Source organism: Ranitomeya imitator, chromosome 6, assembly GCF_032444005.1.
Source record: "Ranitomeya imitator isolate aRanImi1 chromosome 6, aRanImi1.pri, whole genome shotgun sequence".
NCBI lineage: Eukaryota > Metazoa > Chordata > Amphibia > Anura > Dendrobatidae > Ranitomeya > Ranitomeya imitator.
This window is the reverse complement of record NC_091287.1, coordinates 53,588,587-53,609,100: the sequence shown is the minus strand read 5'-3', so window position 1 is coordinate 53,609,100 and position 20,514 is coordinate 53,588,587. Positions and strand designations below refer to the sequence as shown.

Below are 20,514 nucleotides of genomic sequence, written 5' to 3'. Positions count from 1 at the left end.
AGAGCGAGATTGAGAAAATACGTGGGATACATATTAAAAGAGACACCTAGTGACTTTCCCGAAGACAGCCAAATAATAAGACATATGGAACTAGTTATTTGATTCCTTTTCACATAGCTTTGATTTTGCTAAAAGAAAAAAAAAATCACATGCCATAAATTTTATTTCTTTGAAAATAACCATCAGATTTGTCTTTTTTTTTTTTTTTGTCTTTTTTTTCAAGCGTACATTGAAATTGATCTCAGACTTATCTTTGAAGTGTCGGGCTAAGCTTGTAAGACATTAAGGTGGAAGTTTACCATTGAAGAGTTTTTCTTTATTAAAATAGTTCATTGCAGGGTAAAATTCATGTGGATTGCTTCTTTATAGGAAATCTAGATATTTTTAGACAAAGTTTCAGGCGGCCACAATGTTCTAGATATACACTTGAGGCATGAGATTGAAGCATGTCAGCCTTGTTGACAAATTAGTAGGTTATGTTAAGTGGTATTCTCAAGTCGTTAAATTGCTTTATTTAGTTAGCATGAGAATAAGCAAGTTTGCAAATGACTTCTCCTATCTGCTGTCATCCTCCTGCATTGAGAGCTTTTATCTTTTATAGTGTACCATGATCACCAGTGCCTGCCCAGGAAACTGCACAGTAGTTATATTCTAAGAAAGAGGTTAGGCTACGTTCACACTAGCGTTGTGCGCCGCTGCGTCGGCGACGCGACGCACAACGCACCGAAAAACGCGTGCAAACGCACGCAAAAACGCTGCGTTTTTCGACGCATGCGTCGTTTTTTGACGAAAATCGGACGCAAGAAAAATGCAACTTGTTGCGTTTTCTTGGTCCGACGCTAGCGTCAAAAAAGACGCACGTGTCGGAAAACGCAACAAGCAAAAACGCATGCGTCCCCCATGTTAAACATAGGGGTGCATGACGCGTGCGTCGCCGCTGCGTCGCCCGACGCTAGCGCGACGCACACTAGCCGAACGCTAGTGTGAACGTAGCCTTAACTCCAAATATCCCAGTCACCTCTCTGCAGCCCATTGATTTATGTAGAGCCCTTGGCTGCTCACCTCCCTCCTCCTGCCTCTCAGCTCCTGACAAGCTGCTGTTATAAATTTGGAAAAATCTCCAGCCAGCAGCTTAAGTGTATTACAGAGGAATTTGTGCGAGTCTTAAATTCTACTACTGTTACAGTTGTGCTGCTCACCAGAACTGTCAGTCACCAAGGAGCTCACGCCCTTGCAGAAACCAGGAAGTAAGGAGACTGCATAGCTGTGAGCTGCTCAAGAGACAACTTAAGTCCTTTAAGGAAGGATCAAATGATTTATAGCTGTATTTTCTTGTTCTTATTATGTTCAAAGTTCCCTTCTTGAATGCAGGTGTCTTGATTTGAACAAAACAGCATCATAGAAGAAGCTTAGTTTGGGTTACAAAACTTGTGTTAAGTCCTGGAATCACAGCTGCATACAAAGCATTATGAATTAGCCTTTGCCCTGTTGTGGTGTAGACCTTAATCAAGCCTGTGTACCATGGAAAGCTAGTCTAAGGGTATGTTTCCACGTTCAGTAAACGCTGCGGGTTGGACGCTGCTTACAGCCACAGTGTCCAACCCACAACGGCCAGATGTTACAGCATAGTGCATGGGATTTCAAGAAATCCCATTCCCACTATGCGTGCACGGACACCTCCGGCTTCCCTGTGTAAACGGACATGTGGCGCGTCTATCTTCGCAAGATAAATATCACCTTCCAATGTATAGGACACGGTGATTGCGCATGGTTCAATGAACACATGCAGAATCACCGGCATTCAAAAGCTGGCAGCGCTTTCGACGGAGCGGACATGACACCCTTCCCCCCGCAGACGGACACCCTTTCCCCCGCAGACAGACACCCTCCCCTCGCAGACATTCTCCGCTCTTCCTCCTTCCTTTCAGCAGCGTTTTTGGCACGCTAATCTGCAGATCTTTTTACACTTGCGGTTTTGCTGCGAATTTGACTGACTCAATGTAAGTCAATGGGTGCAGAAATGCTGCAGATTCGCAAAAAGAATTGACATGCTGCGGAAAATAAAACTCTGCAAATCGGTGCAGAATTTTCCGCAGCATGTGCACAACAATTCTGGATTCCCATTGATTAACGTTGCTTGAGCAATCCTTTGCGGATTTGGTACAATTCTGCACAGAAAAAACACTGCGGATCCGCAACAAAATCCACAACATGTGCACATAGCCTTAGAGTTCGGTATAACTCCCACCTCCAGGAGGAGCTATAGTCTTCAGAAACTACGTACCAAGCACACAATCGTTTCTCATTAAGGTCGGATTAAAATGAAACTTTAACGATCTTGAAAAAGCAATTCTGTTTGGCAAGTGATATTTCACAGCTTCTGCCAAAGTGCATAAATACAATTTCTGCCAGATGTGGGGTAATGGCTTAGATAATGAGAATAATGAATTTCAATGTATATGTGCAATGAGGTTCAGTAATAGTTAGCTGGCATGTGGAGGAAATTAAAATATTTCCCCTCCAAAATCTTGACAATAATCTAAACTGAGTGGTAAGAAAACAACTTGCACCAAAGAGTCAATGCGTCGGCCTTCCGAAAGTCAGAGCGGATTGACACGTTGCAATTTTCTCAATTATTGACAGAGCTTAATTTATTAATTTTCTGGCATTTATATAGCGAGACACACAACATCAGCGTTTCTAAATATAAGCCAAATGCCTATTTTATAGTTTTATGATTAAGCCTCATACACATGGCTTTTATACTACTCCATGTAACCTCACAAGTTGATTGTAGTCATTATGGGGCGACTTCTGTGGGGCTTTGCTGATATACCGGTCTCTGAAGATTTATACAGGAGTAGGCAGAACTTTTTTTTATATTTTAATTTTCTTAGTATAAAAACATTTCTACATTCTCCTTCTTATTGTTACTTGGTGAAAATGACCACTACTACTGCACCCTGTGAGGCACATAAGTTGGTCTATGTCACACACATATGGCTGTGCAGTACAGAATCAAACAGACTTTAAACACCGGTCATTATTGCACTTTTTAAATCTAATTTTTGGTGTTTTTCACCTGTTTTTCATTTGAGCCCACTTAATATTTTAAGTTGCGTCTTTTTATTAAAGTCTATTTTATGTTCCCATTTTTTTTTTTGTTATATTTTCCATTGTCAGGCCAGATTTGGGTTTTCCAGATGTTTTCTGCTGATCATTTTGATTTTTTAAAAAGTTGCTAAATTTTTGTGCAAATGTCCTCCAGTCCTTCCCATTGGAGTGATTTTATGTGTGTCTGAAGTTTTGCAAACCCTAGCATAAAATGCAACTTTGTGCACTACAAATTCGCAAGAAGAGTTAAAGACGAAAATAAAGATGATCTCTAAAGTATAACAAATAATAGAAATAAAGGACATTCCTGATTTAAATAAAAAGTGCAATGACAAATGGCAGAATAGGGTCTTATCTGGTTTAAAAGAGAAAAGGTAAAAGGAGAACTTCCACTCCTGGTAGGTGTCACGACTTTGTTGTCGGGTGTCCCGGGACTAGGGCTCCTTCCCTGTCCCTTAAGCTAGGGGCACCCTAGTTCACCCTGTTCCCCGTATTACTTATTATGGTGAAGACACCGGGGCCACGTACTTTGCCTTAGCTCATGTATCCACCCTCAGTCTGTTCCCTTCCCCCACCCAGGGAAGAGGGGAGTAGTAGTGTACCGTTATACACCAATCAGACTAACAAGGCAATACAAACAGGGATAAAGGAAAATACTGATCATAGAAATATACTCACACAAACAGAGGTAAACACCGGGGAGTGTAGAATGGGTTAAACCAAAGTAGAAGGAGGGGGATTGGCACACACCCAAAACCTAGCAACAGACAGCAGATAAATCCAAGCGCCTTCATAAACAGCAACCATAAACAGCAACCATAAATCAGCATCTCCTAACCATGCAGCATAAGCTAGCTTCGACAATGAGTGCTAGCCAGTGCCAAGATTATATAGGAGATGGGAGTGGCTAACAGTGAACAGTTGAGAGCCTTAATGCAGGAAAGTCTCCAAGAGCTCTCAACTGAGCAGATTAATCCCCGCACTTCTAAAAGAAAGCTGCACCATCTAATATGAAGGTGAAGTCTTTCTAAACCGTGCAGGAGTAGGAGAAATCAGACGCTGCAGTCTTCTGGCTCCTCTCTGTTGTGGTAAACCCATGACACGAAGTGTGGTGAATTCTTTATTTATTTTTTTATAAAACATTATCAATTCTTCAGTGCCAAAATAAAAAAAATAAAAAACCTACCATTGAAGTATTGTGTTTAGCAGATTTACAAAACACAACCTTAAGTTTTTCACAACAGACCTCTCAAAAAAATTTCAGTCCCTAGTTTTATATTTTTGTTGTACTTTTGCTCACTTGGCTAATCAATCACTGCCATCCATTTTTATTCCCTTCACATTTGCATATAAATACATCAGTATACGGAATGCAACTTGCTGCACTATCACCTTCATATAAAATGTGATATTAAAGCCAAAGTATTCAACATATTTTATCATTCATCAGTTCTTTATTAGAAATTATATACATGAGCGGCTTCAATCAGCTGAAGTCATTTCCAATGACCTTTGTGTCAAATAACTGTTTTGAATGAAACATGGGAAAGACCTAATAGCGAGGATTGGTAATGAATATGCAAGTAGGAAGTGGTGGAGATAACTGGTTGGGGGTTGAGCATTTTCTCCTCGATCTACTGGGAGCAGGATGGGACAGTTATTCCTGGTGAAGCTGTGTACTGGTTTTTTTTTTTGCATTCTTTTTTCCTTGCTTTATGTGAACCTGTCAGCAGGATTGTGCTCCGAAACCTACCGACAGTGTCAGGTTGGCGCTGTTATACTGATTAATGATACCGTGGTTGATGAAATCAGTCTTGTGGTTGTTGCTTAATCTTTATTATCAGTTTTTCGTTAATGATAAACTTGTGCCCCAGAACGTGGGGGGGAGGCTTAATGCGGTGCTTATTATATTATTCTATATATATCTTAGAAAAAAAATCACCTTCAACAGGCAGGTGGTGGCGCCTGCGCTGCAGCATGATCGCATGCATAATGTGCATTTAAATTTTAATTTGCTTGTATAAATAAATTCATTAAAAAAAGTGTGTTTCAAAATGACGCCGGCTGTGCCTGTGCAGTAGCAGCTATCAGCAATCCGAAAGATGCCATTGTGCAGGCTCCGTCTTGTTAGAGAAAAAAAAATTGCCTCCTCCAAGATGGCACCGTCTGCGCAGTCACATCTATTGGATTTCCGGCAGGCGCCGGCAGCACCATCTTGCTAGAGAAAAAAATTGTCTCCACTAAGATGGAGCTGGTGACGGATGATAGAATAGTGTTGGCGGTCAGGGTGTGATAGGCAAAGGTATTGGTAGTCATCTGGGTACAGGTGCAGAAGCCATTGCTATCAGCACAAAATGGCTGCTCATACCTAGCCCAGGCACTTTGTGCACCCTTATCGTGGCCAAACAGCTCAATGCACCTTCCACCTACATGTTTTGTATCTATTTTTTGCCCCTTCTTTCTAGATTGACCCCTGACTTCATACGGGCTGGAGAAAGATGAAAACAAGTAGGTAGGATGGTGCATTGGGCTGCCGACCATGTGTTGTTTGCACAGTCATTTTCTGCTGGCAGACTCCTTACAATATTGCATATCCCAATCCAACTGCTAGTCAATCATCCGAACTAGCACACGATTATAGGTCCTTTCGATGGTATTATTATTGGACCCACAGTAAGGACTAAAGTCTCATGCAGACGTCTACTCACATCAGTCTGAGCACGGACTTCAGTGCACACACTGGCTGCAGCTCTTCTGAATGGAGCATGACATATGTATATAAAGCTGTAATGTTCTGATCACGACACCTGCGGTCCGTCCGTGCATTGCAGTTTGTGCTCAGACCGATTTGCAAGAAATGTCTGCATGAGCCCTAAGGATTAAAGCTCTGTAATCCCCTGCCTACTCACAAACAGCATGTAAAATTCTCTCTACTTGGTGCTGCCACTAGGGGGAGCTCCCTGCATACTGGCGTATACAGATCCTGTCGAATTCATAATTACATTTGTATACCGTATACAGCTCTGTTCCCTATACTGGTTGTTGCTGTCAGTAATAACATACCCCTACCATAAATCTGAATATTGACTGGATTGTACTTACCACGTGCCCCTTTAAAGGAAAACTCCCCTGCTGCAGTTTGTTTTAAAAATGCCTCCCCGGGTTTAGTGCCGAGTCTTCACCACTGCTCCAATTGACGGTTATTGTCTGCAGCGTCACGTCAACGCCATTCGCAACCAAAAATTGAGCTCTGCAGCTTTGCAAAAGTAGACTGCACAAGCTGCTGAAATCATTGATTGGCTGCAGCGGTGGAGACTCAGCAGAGGGGAGTTAAAGCCCAGGTCATTTTGTTAAAACAAACTGCCTATGGGGGACGGGAGAGTTCTTAAACCAGAAAACTTCTGTAAGTGATCAAATATTGAAATCTGGCAAACTTCTGCCAATTCCCATGATTTAAGTTGAATGTAACCCCAGAGCAGCGCTCAGAACATTTCATCTACTGAATTCGGCCAATGATGGAAAGAGTCAGTGTAGTTGTATCTCTGCCTTGTGACGAACGTCTTCCAAGATGCACATGTGGAAGGAGGATAGAACTAAATGAGAAACAGTCAAAGTTGCACATAACAATTAAACGGGAAGCTAACGAAGAAGGCGCCAACATAGATCTGTTAGAATTAATAAGAAAATCCCTTTTATTAGGCCTTAATCCTGAGGCCGCACTACTGCTAGGAGCTGGGACTGCATGTTGGCAATCAGAAAGGGACATGTTGTAATTTTAATTTTTTTCCAACTTCACCATTCCTCAATAGATTCTCACCTTTTCAGAACGGCAAAAGGGGAATTTCACATTTACATTCTGAATTCCCATTTCTTGAAATGTGCGATTTAGTAATTGAGCAATTATTGCGCAGTTAGAACCCACGTTTTTCCATCTACAGTTTCCATGAGACAATGTGTGAACACCTTTCATTAGTGCTGCCCCTGTTTAATATAATTTATGTATCTATCAGACACCTTGCACACTATTGTGAATTTAATGTTTATTTTTCAATACTTATTTGTGCCCTTTTTTTTTTATTCCTGCCACTTATTTAGAGGATTTTTTTTATTGCGGTATCAAAAACCTATTGTTTAGATTAGATTTTTGTTTTATATGTCTTTTTTTGTTTTTTTCATATAATCTATTAGAAATATTACAATCTTCACACTGGCCACTGGGATATTTTTTTTAGATTAATACTTCCTGTTCTTTCAGGAGGTCCAACATGAACATTAGCAGCAATAAACTGATTCCGACCCTATATTTTGCATTGAAACAACTAATGAGCATGTGCAATGGTCATTTTGAAGGGAAGGGGAGCAGATGGATCTGTGACATTACCTATTGCGAATGATGGATCTTATTATCATCTGTTCAGAAATATTATCTGTCACTGCAGCCCTGTATGTGATGGTAATGAGACTTCTGAAAAGAACAGGAAGTGTGATTCTAAAATGTTCCCAATGGCCAGTGTGAAAACTGCAAGAGCTAGTATAACTGCAAGAATGTGATATAAAAAATAAAACATTGGCTAAAGTTTATATAGCACTAAACCTGATTTAAACAATACGCCATTTTCTGATGCCATATTACCTTTAAGAATAATACATTAAGTTGGCATTTAGTTTGTAGTCTTTACACCAGCTTTTTTTCTTACTCTCCTAGAATCCAGAAGAAGACGATCTTGTTCTCACACCTGATGGAACGAGAGAATTCCTAACGTTTGAGATTCCACTGAATGATTCTGGATCGGCCGGTCTCGGTGTTAGTGTCAAGGGCAACCGGTCAAAAGAGAACCATGCTGACCTGGGTATTTTTGTAAAATCAATAATTAATGGTGGAGCCGCATCCAAAGTAAGTGACCAATGACTAACATGGAGCAGATGAAAATTGTGTTAGGTATTCATAAAATCTTATGGAGCCGCATAATCCTTTACATGTGCTCAGCTATTCATTTTAGTACTTGTATGCTGACAGCTGTGCCGTCCTGTGCTGATCAGCCGATCCTTAGAATAGGTCTTCAATATTCGATTGTTTGGGGTACGGATTGCATGGAGCTGATATAGCGGAGCGCCACACACTGTGTATGGAGCCCTGCTGTTCCAGCTCTTTACATTGTTAACACCCTGCTACCATTGGATGTGATAACGGCTTATTGTTGGGGGTGCCAATTGTCGGACCACCACAGATATGCTATGGATGACCTATCCTTGGAGTAGGTCATCAGTATCAGTTCAGGGCAACCAATGTAATTACTTAACAAAACCAAAAAACATGGAATTAAAGCAGAAAGTCTACACTTCAATCGCATCTTGAAGAGCAGCTATAATCAGAAAATGACATGGTTTTAAATCAGGTTTTGTATTTTTAAAAATATTTGTCGGGTTTTTTTTTTTTTTTTTTTCCAATAAGTCAAATCTGTATTAAAAAATAAATATAGAAATCTTGCAGTTTTCACACTGGCCACTAGGGTGTTTTAGATTAACTGTCTGTTTCTGAAAATAACTACCATATATACTCCAGTATAAGCCGAGAATTTTTTTTTTTTTTTTTTTTTTTTTTTTTTTTTAGGCTGAAAGTGCCCCTCCCGGCTTATACTCGAGTCAATGTCCCAGGGGGTCGTTGGGGGAGGGGGAGCAGCAGCTGTCGCATCATACTCACCCTCCTGGTGTGGTCTTTGCACCTCCCTGCTTCTCCGATTCTCTGGCAGCTCTTCCTGTGTTCAGCGTTCACGTGGTACCGCTCATTAAAGTTATGATTATGGACGTGACTCCACTCCCATTGGCGCACATATTCATTAATGAGCAGTACCATGTGACCGCTCAGCACTGGAAGGAGCTGCCGGCCCGGGACGACGGAGAAGCAGGGACGTTCCTGGAGAGGGTGAGTATGACGGGGGAGGTTGATCAATGCGATATTCACCTGTCCCCCGTTCCACTGCCGCGCTGTGTCTTCCACATCCTCTTGCTGTGATGTTCACGTTCAGGTCAGAGGGCACGATGACGTGGTTAGTGCGCGCATTCTGCCTGAACAGTCACTGCAGATACCCGGAAGACACAGCTGCGTGCGGCAGTGGGTCGGGGACAGGTGAATATCTCAAGTGTCGGGGGCCATCAATGGCCATCATTTATGGAGCAGCATATGGGGCATATTATTCTATGGAGCATCTTATGGGGCCATAATTAACCTTTGTGCAGCATTATATGGGGCATATTTTAATATGGAGCATCTTATGGGGCCCATCATGAACTGTATGGAGCATTATATGGGGCTCCTGATTCAATATAGATACTCAAAAGCACTTAACCTACTGATGTCTCAATCAATTTTACTTTGATTGGTATCTATTTTTATTTTTGAAATGTACCACTAGCTGCTGCATTTCCCACCCTAGGCTTATACTCGAGTCAATAAGTTTTCCCAGTTTTTTGCGGCAAAATTAGGGGTCTCTGCTTAGGCTGGTTTCACATTTGCGTTTTTTGCCGCTGCATTGTAGCGCAAAAAAAGCATGCGTTTTTTTTTCTATACTTAACATTAAAAACACATGCGTTTTTTTGCATGCGTTTTGCCGCGTTTTGACGACGCATGCGTCATTTCTATGCTTGCGTTTTGTTGCGGAAATGCAACCTGTAGTAATTTCTAGCAGCGTTTTTTTGCGGCAAAAAAAACGCATGTGTTTTTAAGCACATGCGTTTGCATGCTTTTTTAAACGCATGCGTTTCAATAGAAAAACACAAGAATACACACTGATAAGCCACCCCCAACCCTAACCCTAACCCTAGGGATCCCTAGGGTTAGGATCCCTAGGGTTAGGGTTAGGATCCCTAGGGTTACTAGGTATCCTAACCCTAACCCTAGGGATCCTAACCCTAGGGATCCTAACCCTAACCCTAGGGATCCTAACCCTAACCCTAGGGATCCTAACCCTAACCCTAGGGATCCTAACCCTAGCTATTTCTGTTTATAGTGGGTTTTCTAGTTGATTTTGATGATTGGCAGCTGTCACACACTTCTCATCATGCGTTTCAAAAACGCAAACGCAGGAAAAAACGCATCTGGTCAGAAGACCACAGCATCTAATTTCTCAGACTCCTACACTGTTTAGAAAGACTTCACCTTCATATTAGACGGTGCAGGTTTCTTTTAGCAGTGTAGGGGGTTAATCTACTCAGTTGAAAGCTCTTGGAAGCTTCCTGCATTAAGGCTCTCAACTGTTCACTGTTGGCCACTACACTCTCCTATATATTCTGGGCTCTGTCGACCACACATTGCCAGAGCTAGCTTATGCTGCATAGTTAGGAGATGGTGGTTTGTGATTGTTGTTTGAGAAGGTGCTTGATGGATTTATCTGAGACTGTTGCTAGGTTTTGGGTGTGTTCTAATTCCATGCCTTCTCCTACTTTGGTTTTCCCCCTTACTACACTCCCCGGTGTTTGTGTGAGTATACTTGTTTTTTTTTCGTTACCCCTGTTTGTATCACCTTGTTAGTCTGGTCGGTACTGTAGTACAATATTACTTCCCTCTTCCTTGGGTGGGGATAAGTTACAGATTGAAGCAGATTCAGGAGCTAAGGTAAGGTATGTGGCCCCGGTGTCTTCACCATCAGAAGTAATCTGGGGAACAGTCCGAGCTAGGACGCCCCTAGTGTTAGGGACAGGAAAGGAGCCTCTTGTCTCGGGACACCCAACAACAAAGTCGTGACATACCACATGAGCAAGTGCTGCTTTTACCTCTTTTTTTATTTATTTATTTTTTTTTAAAACCGGATAAGATGTTATTGTGCTGTTTGTCACTCCACTTTTTATTTAATTTGTAGCTGCATACAGTGTCATTGTGGGGCAGACACATTCTTCTCCCACACAAGAAAGTGTGTTTTTCAGTGGTTTCAGAGAAGTGAGCGAGGGCGGCTTGCTACGCTTCCAGGTATATCAGTGTAGCAAGTGGTGACTACATAGAGGACTCAAGGAGGAGAACGCGTCAGTCTGCTATTTGCACCTGCAATAACACAGTATGTGCGCACGGCTGGGCACAGGCAGTATCATTGTACATGTGCGCACACGCTGACTGTGTTCAGGAGTGCACCGTCAGTCAGAAATTGGGTAAGACCCTAACATGCACAGTTATGGGGCGTAACAGTGCACTGAACTCTTGGACATGCCAGATATGCACCAAAACCCCTCATTTGCATACCAGTGATGGGTTCAGTCAAGAATGATTCTTATAGGGGTGCAGTCCTTTATATTATGGTCTTGTTTGTTCTAATTACATATTGGGGGTGACCGACTTTCTTAAAACTTTCCCTGAATGGACGTTAAGTATGAGTGTAAAAAATACCCAGTGGCCATTATGAAAATTGCAAGATTATTGATTTATTTTTTAAAGTAAAATGAAGAAAAATGGCATGATCAAAAACCTGATTGTAAATGTAATCTGTCAACAGTATTTATACTATGTATACGTGCATGTAGCTCTTTCAGAGACAAGTTCAGCAACACCTTTCACTAAGACAGTCCAGACCATTGATAGACTTGTCTTTGAAAGAGCTACATGCGCGTATACGAGGGGCGATCCAAAAGTAATGATAATCAATACTAAACACAATGAATATAGTCAAATTTTTTTTTTTTACATAGTCTCCTAACAAGTCTATACATGTAGTCCATCTCTTTTCTAAACTTAGAATTCCCTTAGAAAAAATTCTTGATCTTGACCCTCAAAAAAATCCCCAACAGCGGTTATCACGTCACTATTGTCATCAAATTTCTTGCCCCGGAGGTGTTCCTTGAGCCGAGGAAAGAGAAAGAAGTCACTGGGGGCTAGATCTGGCAAATAGGGGGGTGTTCCACCAGTTCAAAGGCCGCTTCTTGAATGGTAGCCATGGCAAGTGCAGCTTTGTGAGCCGGCGCGTTATCTTGGTTTAACAGCCCTCCAGCCCACAGTTTGCCGCACCTTTTCTCCTTGATAGCCTCCCACAATCTTCTTATTTGTTCTGCGTAGTAGGAGCCCGTAATAGTGGCTCCCTTCTCCAAATAGTCCACCATAATAATTCCTTCAGCGTCCCAAAAAACGGATGCCATAACCTTCCCTGCTGAGCTTGACACTTTGAATTTCTTCGGCGTCGGTTCGTCGGCTCGTTTCCACGTCATCGATTGTTGTTTAGTTTCGGGATCAAAGTGGTGGATCCAGGTCTTGTCCATGGTCAAAAAACGTGACAAAAAATTTTCCTTGTCTGCTTGGAACTTTTCGAGATTTGCTATTGAAATGTCAACTCGTTTCTTCTTTTGTTCGTCGGTTAACATTTTTGGCACCCAACGCACGGAGACCTTTCTCATATGCAATTCTTTTGCAAGGATTCGTTGAATACTGCCATATGAGATCCCTGTGACCTCAGCTACATGCTTGATAGTCACTCTTCGATCTGCCAATACAACTTCTTCAACTTTTTTCACGTTTTCTTCATTGAGGGACGTGGATGGGCGTCCTTCACGATGTTCATCTTCCGTCGATGTTCTTCCCAGCTTAAATTCCTTGGCCCAGCGTGCAACTGTGGAATATGGAGGAGAAGAGTCCCCCAATGTTTCCACCAAGTCGCTGTGTATGTCTTTGGTAGTCATTTTTTTTCAACCAGAGGTATTTGATGACAGCTCTGAGCTCGTTTTTTTCCATTTTGATGTTCACTCCTCGGCAGTTCATATTCAAATGAATGTAGCTCCCGGGAATCGTGGTCTATTTAAGTGATTTTTTTTTCCTGGACTAGTGGGTACCTAAGAGAGAAGAAAACATTTTATTTTAATTTCTGTGTGCAATAGAAATAACCGATTATCATTACTTTTGGATCGCCCCTCGTATATAGTCTGGGATGTGATATTCTGCTGACCGATTCCTTTTAAACAATATGTCAGCTTCTGATGATCACTTCCATTTAATGCCTTCTTTTCAGCCAAATTATACTGGTGTACAAAGGCTAAATAATAAATATTATGTTACTGACCAAGTTTTTTTTGTCATTTCTTGCACATGGTGGTGGGGACAGAAGAGATCTAAGCACCGATTGTTTCTCTGTAATCTGCACTTCTGATACTTTACCAATGGTAATTGCCTAAACCTAATTGGCAATGCATAATCGCAATGTTACAGCCTGCCAAGTGATATATACTAATCAATAATGTATAACATTGCGTTTCCAATTACTTTTTCCTCCCTCGGAGAGGGATGAAAATCAATATATATGTTGAAATTATATCTGGCAGTATATCTCTTCTGGGAGTTGTACACCTCCACTCGATCTACTGATACTATTCATTTGTTGATTTCAGGTCAAGATTGAAAAAAATATTTGCGCCAATAATGTTTTATTTCAATTTAAAATCTCCTAGGGCTAATATCAGGCTGACGTCTGGTACCTGTGGCGGGGGGATCTGTTGCGCAGTCAGTCATTTTATAACTTTATTTAGGTATCCTTTTTGACAGATGTGATTTGGCTAGAAAGGACTTTTTTTTTTTTTTTTTTTTGCCCCTTTTTCTTCCCGCATTACTGTATAACGTGTTGAAATATGCGAGTACCAGACAGACAGTCACTACCATTGTGAAGACCAGAGACCATGGCTATCCCAGTGTTATACAACCACAGTGCCATTGTAATGCTGGGGATCAGGGAATCTTCTGATCTCTGCCGATGCCCCACCAGGTATGCCGCCATCAACTGGAAGTAAAATCAATAAAGATTCTTTAAAAAAATAAATAAAATAAAGTTAGTTTGTCCTGACATATGCACATATTTGTTGTCCTCACAGCTGTCACAGAATGTGCAATAAACTTATTAATTTATCCTAAGTGTCATACCATCAAAAAAAGAATGGATTTTTTTTCTCTTTCTAAAAATAATTTAAGGGCTTATGTTTGTGTACCAAAAGAAAAACCGCCAAACTAAAGTTCATCTCGTCATGCAAAATAAAAAAAGTGTATAATACTGATGAAATCGGAAAAGAAAAAAAAATCTCCTTGAAGGACTTGTCTCATCATCTTAAATGAGTACAATTGCAAAGTGCTTGTAAAAATGAGCCACTTTTTAATTAAATTTTGTTAAAAATCTTCTCTGTTCTCAAGAATAGAGGGATTTGCAATTCTTTACTTCTTGTTGCCTGGATAGACTGCCGCGGTGGCCGTCTATTAGTAGTGATCAATCTACTAGGCGGGGCACGTACAGTCACTTTTCTATAGGGCTTGTAAGCATGAATCTGAATCTGGCTGGAGAAATCTCCTCTTACTACATTGATGCAACAGAGGCAAAACTCTCTCTGCAGCATCAGACAGCACACAGTTCGGGCTAGCGCTGCAACCCTTGTCAGCCACAGTGGTGAGAGTACCATTCTCCTGAAGAAGGCGCATCCACTGTCAGCCACAGCGGTGAGAGTAGTGTGCTGCTGAAGAAGGCACATCCATTGTCAGCCACAGTGGTGAGAGTAGTGTTTTCCTGAAGAAGGCGCATCCACTGTCAGCCACAGCGGTGAGAGTACCGTTCTCCTGAAGAAGGCGCATCCACTGTCAGCCACAGTGGTGAGAGTAGTGTGCTTCTGATTAGGGTGCATCCACTGTCAGCCACAGTGGTGAGAGTAGTGTTCTCCGTAAGAAGTCACATCCATTGTCAGCCACAGTGGTGAGAGTAGTGTGCTCCTGAAGAAGTCACATCCATTGTCAGCCACAGTGGTGAGAGTTGTGTGCTCCTGAAGAAGGCGCGTCCACTGTCAGCTACAGTGGTGAGAGTAGTGTGCTGCTGAAGAATAAACATTAGATAACATCAGCTGTCCAGCCTTGGGGTACAAATTTGCAGGCACTCTGTGAGGATTCTTTGGTGTCAGGAGCGGCGTGTACTGCACGGCGCACGGTGTGACGTACTGCAAGTACGTGATTTGCATACATGTGGTCAAGTGATGACTAAATGTGAGCAAATTCACTCAATGTAGATATATTGACTGGACATGTATAGAATCATAGAATGGTAGAGTTGGAAGGGACCTTCACGGTCATCGTGACCAACCCACTGCTCAATGCAGGATTCACTAAACCATCTCAGATGTCTGTCCAGCTTCTGAAGACTTCCATTGAAGGATAACTCACCACCTCTCGTGGCAGCCTGTTCCACTCATTAATAACCCTCACTGTTAAATTTTTTTTGTAATATCTAATCTGTATCTTCTCCCTTTGAGTTTCATTCCATTGCTTCTCATGTTTCCATGTGCAAATGAGAATGATGATCCCTCTACACTGTGACAGCCCTTCAGATATTCGTAGACTAGACCGCTAACATTCCCAGATCCTTTACCCGTTCCTCATAGGACATGCTTTGCAGTCTGCTCACCATCCTGGCCGCTCTTCTCTGAACTTGCTCAAATTTTTTTTATTGTCTTATTTAAATGTGGGGCCCAGAACTGGACACAGTATTGCAGATGAGGTCTGACCAAGGAGGAGCAGAGGGGGTAGTCTAGTCAGAATTTGCCTGGAGTGTGCAAATCGCAAACTTGCAGTCATATGACTCTTGCTCATAGAGAAACTGCAGACTTGTACCCTAAGGCCAGACCCCTTTAAGGTTTTGAAAAAGAAGTTCTAATTTGCTTATTTGTTTTATCGTTTAACCAGCAGCCATTTTCATATTGAAATCACTTTAATCTAGAGTCTGTTTTTGACAAGGTGGTAGATGGAAATTGTAGCTACAGTATATTATCAATACTAAAAGTGAGCCTGTTCTGGTCATCCCAAGGGCACCTATTCATTTTTTTGTTTTGGTAATTAAAAGGAACCCGTCACCCCCAAAATCGGAGGTGAGCTAATGCCGCCAGCATCAGGAGCTTATCGACAGCATTCTGTAATGCATTCTGTAATGCTGTAGATAAGCCCCCGATGTATCCTGAAAGATGAGAAAATACTCATACTCGCCCAGGGGCGGTCCCAGTCTGCTTCTGGTCCGATGGGTGTCACGGTCTGAGGCCTCCTATCTTCTTACTATGATGTCGTCTTCTTGTATTCACGCTCCGGCGCTGGTGTACTTTGTCTGCCCTGTTGAGGGCAGAGCAAAGTACTGCAGTGCGCAGGCGCTGGGAAAGGTCAGAGCGTGAATACAAGAAGAGGACGTCATCGTAAGAAGATGGGAGGGACCGGACTGCGACACCCATCGGACCAGAAAAGGACTGGGACCGCCCATGGGTGAGTATAATCTAACCTCTTTTTCTCATTTTTCAGGATTCATCGGGGGCTTATCTACAGCATTACAGAATGCTGTGGATAAGCCCCTGATGCTGGTGGGCTTAGCTCACCTTCGATTTTGGGGGTGACAGGTTCCCTTTAAAGTCTTCTGCACATGAAACTCCTATTCTCATCGAACACATGGAGAATAAGTCAGAGGATGAAATTATTGGTAGCAGCTTTCTACTTTGCAATAATGTCTTTATGGGTTTACATGTCTGACCCTTGTTCTTTTACCCCTACTAGGATGGTCGGCTTCGCGTGAATGACCAGCTTGTCGCTGTCAATGGGGAATCTCTACTGGGCAAAACAAATCAAGATGCCATGGAAACTCTGCGAAAGTCTATGTCAACGGAAGGGAATAGACGAGGAATGATTCAGCTTATAGTAGCCAGGAGAATAAAGAGGAGCGAGGTAAAGCGTTACACGTACAAGTCTTTATTACCAATTTGACGGTTTTAATGTTTTTGTCCTTCCAGCCATTGTGGAGTTCTGTGAAAATCAGCCCCTTAAAGGGAATCTGTCTCTTATCTTTTTGCCACCTAATCTGAGAGCGGCATAATGTAGAGACAGAGACCATGATTCCAGTAATATGTCACTTACTGGACTGCTGGTTGTAATTTTGATCAAAGCACTGTTGTATCAGCAGATTTAATCCTCCATATTCATTAGCTCTATATAAGCTACCCCCACCACTGGTTGGCAGCTTTCTGCCCATGCACAGTGTACACAGAGAGCTGCCAATCAGTGGTGGGGGCGGGGTTATTCAGGGCTCAGCATTCAGAGCTCTGCTAGATGCACAGCAGATTTTTATCAAATCTGCAGCAAGCAGCCATGTAAGTGACACATCACTGGAATCAAGGTTTTTCCCACAACCATGGTAACTTTGCAGAATGGTTAGGAGAAACTTAATTAAATATTAACTTTAGCACATTTTCTGCCATTTTCTTTAGCACTTGTGTTTTTATGCCTCAATCAGACGTCCATGGTTTTCCCGTATGTTAGTGCATGTACCGTTCATCAGTGTTTTGGATCATATTTTCGTCAGTGTTTGGTGCATGCATCAGTTTTTACCATCCGTGTTTCATCTGTGATTTTCCCGTGTGAACAAAAAAAATTATTTAAATTGCAAAACATCTTTTACCCAGTACAGTGTTAATCATGGACACAATGCCATCCGTGATCTGTCACTAATTTGACAGACCCGTAGACGAGTACGTGTGAGTTTGATCCGTGACATCGACCTAAACTGACATGTCTCCGTGTTATTCCTGCAGGCATACGGTCTGCAAAAAAAAACCACAGACGTGTGCAAGAGCTCCAAAGATTTTAACGGGTACATGTTTTATCCGTGAAAGTTTCAGATAGAACATGCACGTGGCTCACGGCCGTCTGAATGAGGCCTTAGAGGAGCGGCATTCATTTTCTGTGGGGCCCCTAACTCAGTACCAGATTGCAGCCTGCAGGTGGTGCTGCGTGCATCGTTACTAGTGCTGAAGGGGTTAAACCTAATTAACAATGCAGTAGTAATTGGAGATTAATAGTCATTACTAAGTAGTGAAATAAAAATGTGAGATATACTAATAATAAAACTAAAGTGCAACCCCCCCCCCGACATTATATATCTTCATGTTCAGAATTTCATAGCTGTGCACAGAAGGCCTTTATATAGTTGAATTAGTATTAGGGAACTTTTTGTTGTAATATCGTACATATGCGTGTGATTTATGGCTGCACCTTTGCTTTTTGAAGGCATATTTTTTAGTTTGTCTTGTCAATGAAAAATCCTTTTTTAATCATATTTTAGAGAGTGTTTAGCAGCAGGCACCGGGTGCACTTTATTAGGAAATTAGTACTGTTGACATTTTAGAAAAAATCCTATGCATTTGGCTCATAGGCATTGTCCATTAATCAGGAATAGACGGACATCTTAAAGATTTTGTAAGGACGCCAATTGTTTAGACGCATATTTCTGAAATAGTAAAGGAGTCATCCAGGTTTCCACATCAGTAGGTAATTCTCAGGCTTATTTCCCACCATAATATGCAAAAAAAAATGTTAAAAAAACAGACAATGTGATTTTCTGGATTTTTTTTTCTCAGTTTGTCTCCCATAGTTGAGGTCTACCTATGATGTAAATTACAGACGCCTCTCATCTTTTTAAGTGGTGGAACTTGCACTATTGCTGACTGACTAAATACTTTTTTGCCCCACTGTACATTTCGCCTCTTTGATTAGCCTTTTTCAAGCTCAATTAAAATTCCAAAAGATTTGCACCTCCATGTTAAACCTAAGCAGGTCAATTTTTTTTTTCCTTTTTATATGCACATAAACACCAGCTCGGACGCCGAGTTTCTCAAGACGAAGCCCCTTCAGGATAATGCTGAGTCGTTTTCTTAAGGTGGCTCCACCACCGGCGTCTGTTACTTAATACTGTTAAGTATAGAGAGCGGAAGCCATCCAAGGAATGAGCGTGTTACCTCTTTTAACCTATTGAAGGTTTCTGACCTCTGGAGCAGTGAAAACAAGTGATGCAAGATGGAACATGTGCAAAGCAGTGTCGTTTTGACATTGTTTTAAATTATGTCCATTTTATGGGGCGCGATTCCCGGCGAAATCCGCCTGAAAAAGACGCCGTGCACACATAGCCTAAGACTGTTGGATGATGCCTCTCCCCCTGTCACTTGGCCTTTGGTTTTGGTCTGATTAGTTTTTTAGTCTCATTTAATACATTTTTGCATACCTGATAGTTTGCCCCCGTACCCCTTTTTTGGCCTATTAGGTACAGTAGTGTTGGAGTCTTTTTGTTGGAAAGTTTAAAACTCCTTATACTTGAATAGTACTGAAATGTGACAACAGTTGTCCTGAGCTTAGACTATCGTCAGATCATTTGTCACCTTTGCTTTTTCCCACCCTCCTTTTTTGACCAGTCTTAAAAAAGCTAATTTCTTTGCAGCAAACAGTAGAAAACTGAGGCTTTCTTATTATTTTTATTCTCTGTGCAATTTTGTGAAACACATTTTTAGCAAATATATAAATTTTATACTACTTGCATATTTTTCCCTTGCTAAATATAAAGTTCTGCTTGATTTCTGTTAGGATATATTGACATGCGGTAGACTTCAGTTCCATTTAAATGAATTGTTCTGTCACATAAATTTGGGAAATTGTGATTCTACAGGACTGATAAGAGCATTTTGGTCAGGAGCTGAGGGGGGCGTAAGATGAGCAGCTAACTGCTGTATTGAAATCATTGGGCTGGAGAGAGCATACTTCACCATGCTCTGGTGGCCAAGCTTCTTGGAAACTAGCTGTACACTATGTAAGAGAAAAGCTTTAAAAGCAGGATAATTACAGCAGATAGAAAAAAACAAGAGCAATCTTCAATATATTCATATTATCTAATTAATCAATAACCTGAGAATATCCCTTTTAATAAATTCCTCCTGTAAGAGGCATTCAGGTCAGTACTTGACAAGTAGGCTTATTTTACATACTTATGAGTTGTTCCAAGTGTGGCATTACCTTATTTTTTATTTATTTTTTTTTTAAAGTGTGACTGTACCAACCATCTTAATTTTCTAAGTATTTCCACCTAAAATAACAAACTAATATCAGTAAAAAACTGTTTAAAATTCTGAATATAAACTGAACCATATGAATGGAGAGCAATTCCCTTTATACACCTGGATAATATGTGGGCCGCAGACTTCACTCCTTACAGACTGACAGATTCATGTATGGAAAGATGAGCAGAGTGTGTCAGCCCTTCTCCTCAGGGGGCAAACTCAATAACAGCCGCAAGCCAATGTTGAGTAAACCCATTCTGGTGATGGTGGAGATTGCTACCAGAAGATTATTTTTGCTCTATTGCAGTTGTAGGAAACCTGTCATCGACTTCACACTGCAAGCAAGACTCTTTATAATCTGAACAAGCATTTATGGGAATGCATGCTATAGATTTACACACCGCTAAGTGCCAGTAATTGGCCATGTGGCACTTCAAAGCTCCTTAGTGATATTGCAACTTCATGAACACTGGTTAAAATCCATAAATTGGTGGTTTCCATTCTAATGTTTTTTGCTAAATACCCCTTATATATGATTAACACAATCAGAAT

General features: G+C 41.4%; 1 protein-coding gene across 13 annotated transcripts in view; it reads left to right on the top strand.

Moving 5' to 3' along the window:
* Positions 1-20,514, top strand: part of PARD3 (par-3 family cell polarity regulator) — a 693,206-nt gene that overhangs the window by 353,941 nt on the left and 318,751 nt on the right. For all 13 annotated transcript variants that reach the window (XM_069729684.1, XM_069729681.1, XM_069729677.1 and 10 more), the window contains 2 exons: positions 7,820-8,008; positions 16,640-16,807. In XM_069729684.1, coding sequence (XP_069585785.1) covers positions 7,820-8,008; positions 16,640-16,807 — 357 coding nt within the window. The remainder of the gene's footprint in view (positions 1-7,819; positions 8,009-16,639; positions 16,808-20,514) is intronic.